The following is a 13,539-nucleotide window of genomic DNA, read 5'->3' as shown; positions in this document are numbered from 1 at the left end:
TATTGATGTGTGCCAGACTCTTGTTCTTATTGGTGTGAGATGATATCTCACTTTTGTTTTGATTTGCATCTCCCTGATGATTACTGAGGCAGAGCAGTTTTTCATGTGCCATCTGGCTATTTGTAGTTTCTTTGGGGAAGTTTCTGTTTATCTCTTCTCCCATTTTATGATGGGGTTGGATTTTTTTTTTCTTGTAAAGTTCTAACAGTGCCTTGCCAACTCTTACTCATCCTGCAACGCCCTTCAGTGACATGCGCCTCCAGTCGACCTGTGGCAGGCAACTTCTTAGCAAAATGCAACCACCCCTTCCCCAGACACAGCTATTGTCAGGATCGCCTACGTGCCCAGCACTGTGAGGAAATTCCTGCTGCTAGGAAGTGAGGAGAGACAATGAACAAAATAGCTGCAAAATGTGAAGGTCTTCCTGAGAAAGTGACATTTAAACAGACGGAAGGGCCAGCGGGTTGGAGCATGGCTCAGTACGCGGGAGATCTGGGCCAGATCCCAGGATCTACCACAGAGTTTTATCCTTGGCCCAATGTTTATTGCTTTATTATTATTGTGGGGTGGGGGACACATCAGGTGATGCTCAGGGGTTACTCCTGGTTCAGTGCTCGAGAGGGACTCTGGTGATACACGAGGACCATAAGCAGTGCCAGAGATGGAACCAGAATGGCTGGGAGTGACCCCTGAGCATCCTCAGTTATGGCCCCCAAATATAAAATAAACAGACACAAGGAAGATAAGAGAGAGAGCCATACAGATCTCTAGGGTCATAAAAGGATTCCACCTACCAGGCCAGACTAAGCTCAAATCCATAAAAAAGATGCTTCGTGGGCTGGAACAATAGTACAACCATTCTACAAAGTCCAAGAATGGCATTGTCTTGCATGCAGCCAAACTGAGGTCAATTCCCATTATCCTTTATGGTCCCCCGAGCACCACCAGGAGTAATCCCTGAGTACAGAGCCAGGGGTAAGCCCTGAGCATCACTAGTGTGCCACCACCCCCACCCCCACCCCCACCCCAACTTTAAAAAAATGATGCTTCATTATCACTAGGCCTTGAGATTCACCTTTTTTGTTCTGCTTTGGGTTTTCTTTGGGGGGGGGGGTGGTTCATAACTGGTGATACTTAGGGGCTACTCTTGGCTCTTCACTCAAGAATTACTCTTGGCAGTGCTCAGGAGACCGTATGGGATGCCAGGGATTGAACCCAGGTCAGCCACAAGTGAGACAAGTGCCCTACCTGCAGGACTATTGCTCTGGCTCAGAACCTCGGGTTTCTTGTGCAGTCAACCCTGGTTCAAATCCCCAGCACCACATATGGTCCCCTGAGCCCAGTGATCCCTGAATATGAGCCAGGAGTAAGCCCTGAGTACAGCTGGGTTGGTCCATACCCTCTTCTCCACCCACCCTTCAGAAGGACTTCAAGGACCTGAGAGAGTACAAAAGGCTGGAGTGTGTAGGCCTGAGCACCCGGGGTTGTGTCCCTCAAACAGAACCTCAGCTTCCTCTTCCTCAGCTCTGTCCCCGAGGGAGCTGGGGTTAGGGCAGACAACTGACACGCCTTGAATTAGGTTTTAGCCGGGGTGTGGGGCTGATGAAGAGAGGTCACCTTGCAGGGGGGCTGGGGACAGAGAGAGAGCAGAGCATCCAGTGCAGGCCCTGGGAAAGGGCTCTGGGGATGAGAGCGCCACGCAGATACGTGTCATGGCCATTCTGCAGGTACACCACGGCATCAAGGGCATGGTGCTGGATGAGAACTACAACCCGCTCCCGCAGGCTGTCATTTCCGTCACTGGGATCAACCATGACGTCACTTCCGGTAGGTGGCCGCTACTCAAGGGGCTGGGAAGGAGCCGCTCTCATCTTCCTCCTCTTTCTTCAGTGGAACCCCCAGAGAGATGGGCAGGGCTGGCCTGAGGGAGGGAGAACTGGAGGCTGAATAGTCACATCTCTGCACGGGGAGTTCCTGCCTTCGGCACCTTGCGGGGGGGGGGGGGGGGGGGGAATCCTGGCATCAAGGGGTTTTGTGAGCACACCTGTTGGTGGACAGTGGAATGGAAAAGGATGGTGGCACATTCCTGAACCCAGACGAATTTCATTTAATTCCCTCCAGAGACTTGTTGCCAGGTAGATTGAGGGTGGAGGCTATCTTCTTGGAGCCAAGCTGACATCCTCCCGCAATGCTGCCGCCAGCTGGCTGGCCTGTTTGGATCAAACTCTGCTTGGAGTGGCTGCTGGCAGGGCGTTGTTGCGGGGTAGGGGACCGAGCTGTAGCTAAGGGTGAGATTCACAGCCAGGCTGCAGCTCATGGCTCAGCCTATGGAGACAGGATGCAAGTCCCATGTGAAAGAGAGATCTTCTGTCCTCTGAGATGATCCCAATTCAGCTCCGGTGGGAGGTTCATTGAGGCAAAGGCCCTGATGTTCTAAAGGCCGGGTGGGTACTGGAGGTAGGCACCCATCTCCCGAGGATGCCCAGCAATTTTTCATCAGGGGGACTGGTATATTCTTGAATTTCAGCTGCTTGGCTTGCATCTGGAAACACTTTAGTTTTTAATTTTATTTTACCTTTAGCATAACTTTGAAGGTGATGGAAGAAAAATAAAAGAATTCTTGGGTCTGGAGTGGACAAAACAGTGGTTAGTGCGTGCTTGCCTTGTGTGTGGCCAACCCAGGTTCAATCCCCAGCAACCCCTATAGTCCTCTGAGCACTGCCAGGAGTAATTCCTGAGTGTCGCCAGCATGGCCCCAAACCAAAACATAAAGATAATAATCATACAATAAAAATAGAGTTCTTAAAAATCAGACCTTAAGTGGTAATTTAATCCAACCCTCTTTTTTCAAAAAAGATGATATGCCTACAACATCTCTGCCTGCGGCCCGTCCAGTCCAGGGCCTTCGCGTCCAGTAGTTCAGGCTCTGCACTGCACAACACTAACTTTTCCTGGGCCACCCCTTTCATCTTTGCATCAGTGCACAAGCTTTCACAGGGCAATTCATTTCTTCTATTGTCGTTCTGTTTGCTATGGTAGTTTTTGCTTCTGTCTTGCAAAATCTTCCTGGCTGCAACTTACCTGCCTTGTCCTCATACATATTTCTCTCGCTGGGGATCATTTCTTCACAATTGCTCACCGAACTCTGACATGGGGACTCTTTACCAGGCAAAACATTAATAGATCTTTCAAGCTTTCCCTTAGTCCCTCCTTCCGGGGTGTGATTTTGTTAGAAAGTACAGCATCTAAAATTAAGAACCACATTCTCAGTCCGGAGCACAGACACACCTGCAGCCCGGGGACAGAGGCCCACACACCCCTAAAGCCAAGCTGACACTTGCTGTAGATCATAACCGGCTTCATTGTGGTCTGTGAAAACCCTCCCATGACTTTCCACATCAAGGCCTCAATGGGGTGGATTTCTTTAGTTTAGTTTGGGGCCACACCCGGCGGTGCTCAAGGTTTGCTCCTGGCTGTGCACTTAGGGATCACTCTTGGTGGGCTCAGAGCACCCTATGGGGTGTCAGAGGGATTGAGCCCAGGTTGGGTTCATACAAAGCAGGCTCCCTTCCTTCCACCCATACTATTGCTCTTCCCCCCCTTTCTTTGTTGGTAACTTACTCATACACAGGTATATCCTTGTGACTTTTAGGTGAAGATGGCGACTATTTCCGGCTGCTACTTCCGGGTACCTATGTTGTCACTGCCTCAGCACCTGGGTATGATCCAGAGTCAGTGAGTGTGACCGTGGGTCCTGGAAACCCCAAACAGGTGAGTGGGACAGCATTCCAGGAAGATCCCGGACCTAAGGTCCTTACAGCCACTGGCATGGTTTCATTGCCTGAGCTTTCTTCTTTCACTAAAAAAAGTTATATATATATATATATATATATATATATATATATATATATATATGGGCTGGAGCGATAGCACAGCGGTAGGGCGTTTGCCTTGCATGCAGCCAACATGGCCGACCTGAGTTCGATTCCTCCGCCCCTCTCGGAGAGCCTGACAAGCTACTGAGAGTATCTCACCCGCACGGCAAAGCCTGGCAAGCTCCCCGTGACGTATTCGATATGCCAAACACAGTAACAACAAAGTCTTCAATGGAGACATTAGTGGGCTCGCTCGAGCAAATCGATGAACAACGGGAGGACAGTGACAGTGAGATATATATATATATGTATATACATACACACACATACATATATTATATATATATAAAAGCTCATTTCTTCTTCCACTGTTCTGCTGTATCTTCGCCCTTTCCTATGACTTTGTTTTTTTCCTTCTGCTCAGTGACGTAGGGCAGAGAAACGCAGCCTAAATCCAAGTCCCTCGCCCACAGACCTGGGTTTCCATTCTGAATTTCCTCCACTGGAAACTGGTGATAGTAGCACCTCTCTCACCAGAGGTCGACATTGGAACGTGCATAGAAAGCAGTTCTACCGAGACTGGCAGGCGGCAAGCGTGAGAAAGAGGAGTTTGAAACGCCCCAATCCCCAGCCTCCACCCCAGCCGCCCCCAACCCCGGCTGCGTTCCTCTACGCCATTGCAAGGACTGCCGCCAGGAGGCGCTGAGTCCTTAATGGGCCGAGTGTGTTGTTAGGACTACCGCCAGGTGGCGCTATGCCCGTTCTGGGCCCAGGTGTGCAAGTCTTGCTTTGCAAAAGCTTCTCTTCCAATATTCTACTTTATTTGGTTGTATTTTAATGGGGGTGGGAAGGTGGTGGGGAGGGGGTGGGGAGGGACGAGGGGATGGGAGCGAACACCCAGTGGTGCTGGAGTAGGAAGGGGGTGGGGTCCCTCCTAGCATGTTGTTTGTACCCAAGACTTTTTTCTTTTTATTCAATCACTGTGAGATAGCTACAAAGCTTTCATGATTGAGTTTCAGTCATACAATGATTGAACACCCATCCCTCTACCAGTGTACATTTTCCACCACCAATGTCCCCAGTATCCCTCCCGTCACCCCCACCCTACCCCAACCCCTGCCTTTACGGTAGACAGTTTCCTCCTTTCTCTCTACTTTTGGGCATTATGGTTTGCAATACAGATACTGAGAGGCCATCATGTTTGGTCCTTTATCTACCTTCAGCACACATCTCCCATCCTGACCGATTCCTCCAACCATCATTGATTTAGTGATCCCTTCTCTATCCCAGCTGCCTTCTCCCATGACTTTTTTAAAAAAAATTTTATTAGTGAAACACCATGAGGTGCAGTTGTAGACTTACAAATTTTTGTGCTTGGGTTTCAATTATACAATGATCGAGTACCCATCCTTCCTCCAGTACCCATTCTCCACCAGCAATGATCCCAGTAGCCCTCCCATTCCCTCCCCCCCCCCCCATCCCACCCTGCCTCTGTGGCAAGGCATTCCCTTTTGTTCTCTCTCTCCTTTTGGGTGCTGTGGTTTGCAAAAGAGGCATTGAGTGGCAATCATGTTCGGACTATAGTCTACTTTCAGCATGCATCTCCCATCCTGGGAGGATCCTCCCAACACCCTTTATTCGGTGCTCCCTTCTCTATCTGAGCTGCCCTTTCCCCTAGCATGTGTGGCTGGCCTCCTAGCCATGTATTAAACCTCCTGGTACTTATCTTAGCTATTCTTGGGTGCCAGTCTCCTATTTTGTTACTTTATGTTCCCCAGATGAATGCAATCTTTCTATGTCTGTCCCTCTCCTTCTGACTGATTTCATTTAGCATGATACTTTCCATGTAGAACCTTTTGTGTGTAAATTTCATGACTTCATCTTTTCTAACAGCTACATAGTACTCCATTGTGTAGATGTACCAAAGTTTCTTTAACCAGTCATCTGTTCTCGGGTACTCAGGTTTTTTCCAGATTCTGGCTATTGTAAAGAGTGCTGCAATGAACAAACAAGTGCAGATGTCACTTTGACTATACTTTTTTGCCTCTCCGGGGTATATTCCCAGGAGTGGTATTGCTGGGTTGAATGGGAGCTCAATTTCTAATTTTTTGAGAATCGCCCATACTGTTTTCCAAAAGGGCTGAACCAGTTGGCATTCCCACCAGCAGTGAAGGAGGGTTCCTTTCTTGCCACATCCGCGCCAGCACCGGTTGCTTTTGTTCTTTTGGATGTGGGCCAGTCTCTGTGGTGTGAGATGATACCTCATTGTTGTTTTGATTTGCATCTCCCTGATGATTAATGATGTAGAGCATTTTCTCATGTGTCTTTTAGCCATTCGGATTTCATCTTTGATGAAGTTTCTGTTCATTTCATCGCCCCATTTTCTGATAGGGTGGGATGTTTTCTTCTTGTGGAGTTCAACCAGTACTTTGTATATCCTTGATATCAACCCCTTGTCGGATGTGTATTTGGCGAATATCCTTTCCCATTCTGTGGACTGTCTTTGTATTTTGGTCACTGTTTCTTTGGAGGTGCAGAAGCTTCTTAGTTTAAGACAGTCCCATTTGTCTATCTCTGTTTTCACTTGCTTGGCCAGTGCCATGACATCTTTGAAGATGCCGTTCGTTTCAATGTCACCCCATGACTTTTTAAACTTGTCTTTGCTCCACACCCAGTGCTTCTATGCTTTGTGCTGCTCCCCAGGGTGCTGGGAGCCATCTCTGTGGTCCCACTCTTTTCATAGGTAAGATGAAGAGCAGGGGATATATTTTTTTTATTAATTTTCATTAGTGAAACACCATGAGGTACAGTTGTAGACTTACAAATTTTTGTGCTTGGGTTTCAGTTATACAATGATCAAGTACCCATCCCTCCACCAGTGCCTATTTCCCACCACCACGGATCCCAGTATCCCTCCCACCCCCATCCCCCCATCCCACCCTGCCTCTGTGGCAGGGCATTCCCTTTTGTTCTCTCTCTCTCCTTTTGGGTGTTGTGGTAGAGCAAGGAATATTTTTGCTCTAAAACCCAGACCTTTTGAGCTTCAGTCCTAGTAGATCAGGATTGCAGAGCAAAGTGGGCTCAGAGGTCATGAATGTGAATCCCCAGATACATCCAGCCAGGAAAAAGGTACCGAGACATCTTAGCCCTCACTGTGTGCAAGTCAGCCCTTCACATGGCTGAGCCAGGTTCAGTCCTTGGCACCACATACGGTCCCCCAAGTCCCTGCAGGAGTGATCCCTGAGCTGAGAGTCAGAAGTAAGCCCTGAACTCCTCCAGGCGGGTATTGCCCCCCTCCCCCAACCAATGAAAGGAAAGGAAAGAAAGATCATGGTTCCAGGGCTGCCCTGTGGCAGGAGAGTGCACAGGGCATCCCCCCTCTCCCCACACCATTTCCCACCTCCCCTCAGCCCCCCACCCCATCCTTCTCCCCGTGTTTTCCTGCCCTTTTCTCCTCTGCTCTCTTTTCTTTTCCAAGGATCCCTGCATTGCTACAGTGTGGTCACTTCTGACATTCCCTGCTCTAGGAACTTGCAGGAAAGCTGGCTGGGAGAATTTTGGGACGAGGCAGGAAGTAACCTCCCGGAATGTTCTTTCTGATGCAGGTTGTTCCACTCCCAGCTGGCGCCAGCAGTTCACCCCGTCCCTGGGCCTGAAAGCCAAGGACAGGCCCTTGGCGTGTGTCCCGAGCCCCAAGCCCCGAGCCCTACCTTCTCCCCCTCATTTCCTGGGAGATTCTGTGTCTCCTGCACAGCTAGCGTGTGGCGCCTGTGTCAGCCAAGAACACCTCAGGGTCAGGGGAGGCGGGGCACACACACACACACACACACACACACACACACACACACACACATAGAGGAGCCCCAGGTTTGATCCAAGGCACTGCAGGGAGTGACCCCCGGCCCACGGCAGTTCCAGATGTTGTCCCCAAAGAACAACAACACCCAAACAAACAAAAAAACATCTTATAGTGGAGGATCCCAGCCAGAGGGAAGTTTCCATGTATTGTTGGGAATACATGTCTTAATTAATGCACACGGAACTTGGGAATTTAAGGGCCATCGCACACCCATTTCGCAATCTCCATAAATCTCTCCGTTTCCATGCGTTCAAGGCAAAAGGCTTCCGGGAATGCTCTGCGTGCCTGAGCATGGCACCCAGATTCACAGTGTCAGCAGAAAGGGGATGATTTCATGAAACTATTTATTTTCTTGGTTTTTTTTTTGGAACCTCACCCAGGAGTGCTCAGGTCTACTCCAGGCTTGGTGCTTGAGGTGTGGGTGAGGGTCTCACTCCCGGGGTTACTTGAGGAAGCCATGTGGTGCCAGAGCTCAAATCCAGGACGCCAGCTTGCCAAGGACATGCTACAGTCCTGAGACCCATGGAGGGTTGTTAGAGCCCTATCCATTGCTGCTCTTGTCTGCAGAAATATGTGGAAACTCACGGTAGGGTGTGTAGATGTGGCCATTTTCTCCTAGTATGTATGTATGAAGTGAGTTTTTTTTTTTTCACTTTATCTCTGTAGAGCTCCTTTCCAGGGCTGGAGCTATAGCACAGCGGGGAGGGTGTTTGCCTTGCAAGCGGCCAACCCAGGTTCGATTTCCAACATCCCATATGGTCCCCCAAGCAACTGCCAGGAGTAACAGAAATGAGTGCAGAGCCAGGAGTATCCCTATGCATCACCGGGTGTGATCCAAAAAAGAAAAAGAAAAAAAATACCACCAAAAACCTCCTTTCTTCTTTGTCTTCCAGATAAACTTCCAACTTAAGAGAAGCTCAAGCTCCCCTCCAGTCACCCCTACAAGACGGACTTCTCGCTCTCCGTCTGGAGGGAGAGTCCCCCAGAAGAAAATGCAGCCCCGAGCCTCTAGGAGGAAGACACAGGAGATGAACTCCACAGTGCCCAGGGCCACGCTGTAGAAAGTTTTTTCTCTTCTGCAATCAGCTGGAACCCTCTGGCTTGTCATCCGGGACATATTTAAAGATAAACATATTCAGAACAATTCTGAATGGTTTCCTGTGTGCTGGGGTGAGCCCGCTGACTGCAGAAACACATACGCTTGGCGGTGGGGTCCTTCTGGGCGTCTGGGTGGGGTTTGGGCTCCGGGCCAGCCCACACTTGCATCTGGAGACTGATCCTGGAGGTTTGGCTTTTCTGGTGGCAGAGTGCAGCCAGGACCCCGCCAGGCAGGTGCTCAGTGAAGATTCACCACCTCACCGAGGAAGGGAGAGGCAGGGCTCTCTGTCACAGCTGTTCCCAGAGCAAGCATGGGGCTAATTCCTCTGAAATCCTCGAGAACATTCCCCCCAGCTTCTTCTAAGAAAAGGTTCCCCCCGACACAGACCCCGCTAGTCTTCCCGCTCCTGCTTTCTGTGCGTGGTGTTTGCAGCGATATGCATCTTTCTGGATGTTTTCTGCGACTGGAGAGATGACTCGAGTGGTGGGGTCTGAGCCTGACTCGGTGGGGCCCTGGTACCCACAGCACCTCCCGTCCTCCTCCTCCCAGTACTGCAGGGACCCCGCACAGCCAGGCTAGACTCTGAGTATGGGCCTCTTGTGTTCTAAACACTGCCTGGTGTATCAGAACAGGGGGCTGGGGAGATTGTTATGGGCGTTAAGGCACTTGCTTGAACAGGGCTGACCCCAGTTCAATCCCTAAAACCATATATGGGTGTCCTGAGCACAGAGCCAGGAGTGAGCCCTAAACCCTTCCGGGTATGGCTGAAAATGGCCCTCCACACCTCCCAAACACAGAGTGTGAGGCTGTGTGCTCTATCAACACACCCCACACGACTTTCAAAATTTGTTCTGCTCCAGCCCCATTAAGACACGTGGGATTCTTTTTTAAATTTTCAGTTCATTTTTTATTTAAAATATTTTAGAGTTGCACAACATTACTTGCACCCCCAAAGGTCCAGGGCCCCACCACCCTATCCCGCAGTGACCTCTTGCCCCAAGCACCCTCAGATCCCAATTCAAGCAGGGTCTTAGCGGGGTTGGGGGGGTTAGGGGGCTGTCTAATCCCTTGCTTTATTTCTTTGTACTCGGTCCATGAGTGTGTTCCTCTGCCATTTGCCTTTCTCCATGTGGGTTTTTCTTTTTTTTTTTTTTTTTTTTTTTTGTTTTTTTGGGCCACACCGTGTGGTGCTCAGGGCTTACTCCTGACTCTGCACTCAGGCATCACTCCTGGTAGTGCAGGTGACGCTGTGGACGGAACTGGGGTCAGCTGCATGAAGGACCCGTATTCTCCTCTCAGCCCTGTTGTTTTCTCTAAGGTCCAGTCGGACTCTTTCAAGTCAGTGAAGCTTCCTGCCAATGGTGCTGTCTAGAGTTGACTTTTCCTGGGTTGTTTCGGCATCACCAAGTTGTTTTCCGGGTCTGGAAAACATAGGGTTCATGTTACACTTGATATGTGAAGGTGACCTCCCTGACATGGCCCTGCCCTGTCATTCATTCATTCATTCATTCAGGTGCACACTTGTTCATTCGGACAGGGAACACTTAGTTCTCGACCCGGTCAGTGCAGAGACATACAACACAGCTCTCTTGGAGACATACAACACAACTCGGGATCCCAGGGCAGCTGCCATGCAGGACCCTGTGATCGACTCAGCCGGGGGTCCCGTGGGGGGCCCTCTCTCATCTTGGGGAGATCAGAAATGCTTGCTCAAATGAGTGAAGTCTAAGGTGAGATATTCAGGGTCTGATGAAGAGGCACTGACCCCCGAGGACAGCAGGGGCAGCGGGCACAATGGGCACAGGCCGGGCAGAGGATGGCCTCTGGGAAGTGCAAGAAATGCATGCAGAGGCCGGAGAGCTCGGACAAGGGGACAGTGCTGGCTTGCATGCGGCCGACCCTGGTTCAACCCCCACCACCGCATAATGCTCTGAGAACCATGCTGGGAGCAACCCTGAGCACAGAGCCAGACGCAGCCCCAGAATCCTGCTGGGGGAGCTGCAGCCCCTCTTTCCCCCAAAAGTAGTAGGGTGGGAGTGAAGGGAGCCAGGGAGGTGGAGAGGGGCAGATCTGAAGAGCTTTGAACCATAGCACCGAGTTTGGGCTTTATGTTGGGAAGAACAAGAACAGGAACTTTCCCTGCAGGAAGCAGCCAGTGGGGCTTTGACAGCTCATGGGGCAGCTGCAGGCGGAGCTGGTGGAGTTCATGAGTGGCCTGTGAAAGCGCGTGGGAGGGAAGCTACCCCCGGGCAGGGCAGCAGGTATGGAGATTGCAGGAGAGGACCCGCTCCACAGGAGTCCTCCTGCTGCCCCTCTGCCCTCACCACAACGTCCATCCTTGTCATTTGGGCCCTGCCAGGTGCCAGGTGCCTGCCAGAACATAGTACAGTGGGGAAGGCACTTGCCTTGCATGTGACCCACCTGGGTTCAATCCCTGGCACCCCTTATAGTTCCCCTGAATGCAGCGAGGAGTGACCCTTATCTGTAGAGCCAAGAGTAAGCCCTGAGCACCGCTGGGTGTGAACCAAAAACAATAACAAAAAACACGCCTCAGGAGAGGTCGTTTCTGAACAAAGCTAATGACTGATGATGTTCTCTCTAGCTGGAGGCAGTGGACAGACAGACAGGCATGGACAAGCGCAGAAAATGCAGGGCCGACCATGATCCCACCAAACCACTCCCAGAGCACCTAGGACGGGGCTGATGGGGAAAGAGAGGCAGAGGCCATGGGCCAAGAAGAGAGGTCCTCTGACTCTGAGTGCAGCATCTTCCTGGCTTCTCTTTCTAGTTTATAACTAGCATCTTATTTTATTTTAATTTCTTTTTTTTTATTGGGGGGGGCACACCTGTGATGCTCAGGTCTTATTCTTAGCTCTGTGCTCAAGGATCACTCCTGGAGGTGCTCAGGGGGACATATGGGGTGCTGAGAGGATCAAAGTGGAGTGGAATATATACATGTGCCCCAACCCCTAGGACCTTGGGTTAAAGAGGAAATCTTCTGGGCCTGGAGAGCTAGTAAAGCAGGAAGGGGGCTTGCCTTGCATGCAACAGATTCTGGTTCGATCCTCAGCATCCTATATGGTCTCCCGAGCCCCGCCCGGAGTAATTCCTGAGTGCGGAGGCAGGAGTAACCCCTGAGTTTCCCCCTCTATGGCCCCCAAACCAAAGCGAAGAAAGAAGGAAGTCTTCCACGCAGAAAGCCAGTGAGGGTGACGCTCTCCTCAGAGGTCAGAGGGAACAGGTCGGTGAGGGGAGCTTTGTAGCCCAGCACCTGGCTCCCTGCCCTGACTTCTCAGTGACCAGTGACCTTGAACATGCTGCTCTCCTCCTCTGAGTCTTTCCAGTCACCTGAAAAGAAAAATGGAGATAAAAACGACCTGGCTTATGGGGATATGGTGCCGCCAGCAGGTCAGTCTGTACCTGTGAGGCAAGTGCATCAGCAGCCTCATGGCGCCTTCAGGCTTCCAGATACTCCAAAATTGCTGTCTGTGCCATTGGCCAGACACCAAAAACTTGGGGCAAAGTTTACCAAGAAAGTAAATGGCCAAAAGTTAGGTATGTGGGAAACACACCCACAAACCACCTTCTGCTCAGCTATATAATTAGAGCCATGGCCTCTCTTGTTCTTGATTGAACTGCTTAATGGCCATGATCCCAGAGACTCAGAAACAAATCTCGAAACCCAGTGGCTTTTGGCAGAAATGCGTCCGGTCCCTGCAGTAGGTTACCGGTGCTGGGCTAACCCAGGTGGGAATAGGTTTTGTGCCTTGGCCTGTTCCCCTGGGCGGCCCAGTGGCCACCATCCTTCAGAAGCCACTGGACAGTCAGGTTTGGGCCCCCAGTGACGAGACACTCAGGGCCTCACGGGATGTGGGGGGAGCCGGGCCTGTCCTCCCCACCCCAACGAGACCCCAAGTCATTGCCCACGAATGGCCTCTCTGGCTCCTGATCAAGCTGCTTAATGGCCATGATCCCAGAGACTCAGAAACAAATCTCGAAACCCAGTGACTTTTGGCAGAAATGCATCCGGACCCCACAGTATGTTACTGTCGCCAGGCCACCCCAGGGAGGAAAGGTTGTTGTCACTCCACCTGCTCCCCCTTGGCGGCTCAGTGGCCGTCATCCTCCAGAGGCCATTGGACAGTCAGGCTTGGGCCCGCAGTAACAAAACTTGTTGGGCCTCACGAGATTGGGCGGGGGGAGCCGGGCCTGTACTCCCCACCCCAACAAGACCCCAAGTCATCACCCACGAATGGCCTCTCTGGCTCCTGATCAAGCTGCTCAACGGCCATGATCCCAGAGACTCAGGAGCAAATCTCGAAACCCAGTGGCTTTTGGCAGAAATCCCTCTAGATTTAAGTGTTAAAATTTCAAAATTTCAAAATCACATGGCCCTACTGCAATCATGGACATCATATGTTATTCATAACCAGCAATAGAACACAAATTGTCTACTGTTGCCTTTTCAGCAGATCTGAGTGTTGGGGGTAAAATCTCAAATAATAAGGGTGGGTCTGGTGTCAAAATATTGAATGTGATCAAAGTAGAGAGAGAGTAATGTGAAAATCATCTGCCCCACAGGTAGGGGGAGGGCAGGGAATGAGGGTATACTGGGGTTTTTGGTGGTGGAGAATGGGCACTGGTGAAAGTACAGGTGTTTCATTGTATGACCAAGACTTAGACCTGAAAGCTTTGTAATTGCTCTC

General features: G+C 50.7%; 1 protein-coding gene across 1 annotated transcript in view; it reads left to right on the top strand.

The window, feature by feature from the left end:
• Positions 1-8,878, top strand: part of CPN1 (carboxypeptidase N subunit 1) — a 35,539-nt gene extending 26,661 nt beyond the window's left edge. The window contains exons 8-10 of the mRNA XM_056120781.1: positions 1,728-1,827; positions 3,653-3,771; positions 8,628-8,878. Coding sequence (XP_055976756.1) covers positions 1,728-1,827; positions 3,653-3,771; positions 8,628-8,795 — 387 coding nt within the window. The 3' untranslated portion in view covers positions 8,796-8,878. The remainder of the gene's footprint in view (positions 1-1,727; positions 1,828-3,652; positions 3,772-8,627) is intronic.
• The last annotated feature ends 4,661 nt before the right edge of the window (positions 8,879-13,539 follow it).

This window comes from Sorex fumeus, unplaced genomic scaffold (genome assembly GCF_029834395.1).
Source record: "Sorex fumeus unplaced genomic scaffold, SorFum_2.1 ptg000043l, whole genome shotgun sequence".
NCBI lineage: Eukaryota > Metazoa > Chordata > Mammalia > Eulipotyphla > Soricidae > Sorex > Sorex fumeus.
The sequence above is the reverse complement of the archived record's forward strand: the minus strand, read 5'-3'. Positions and strand labels throughout refer to the sequence as shown.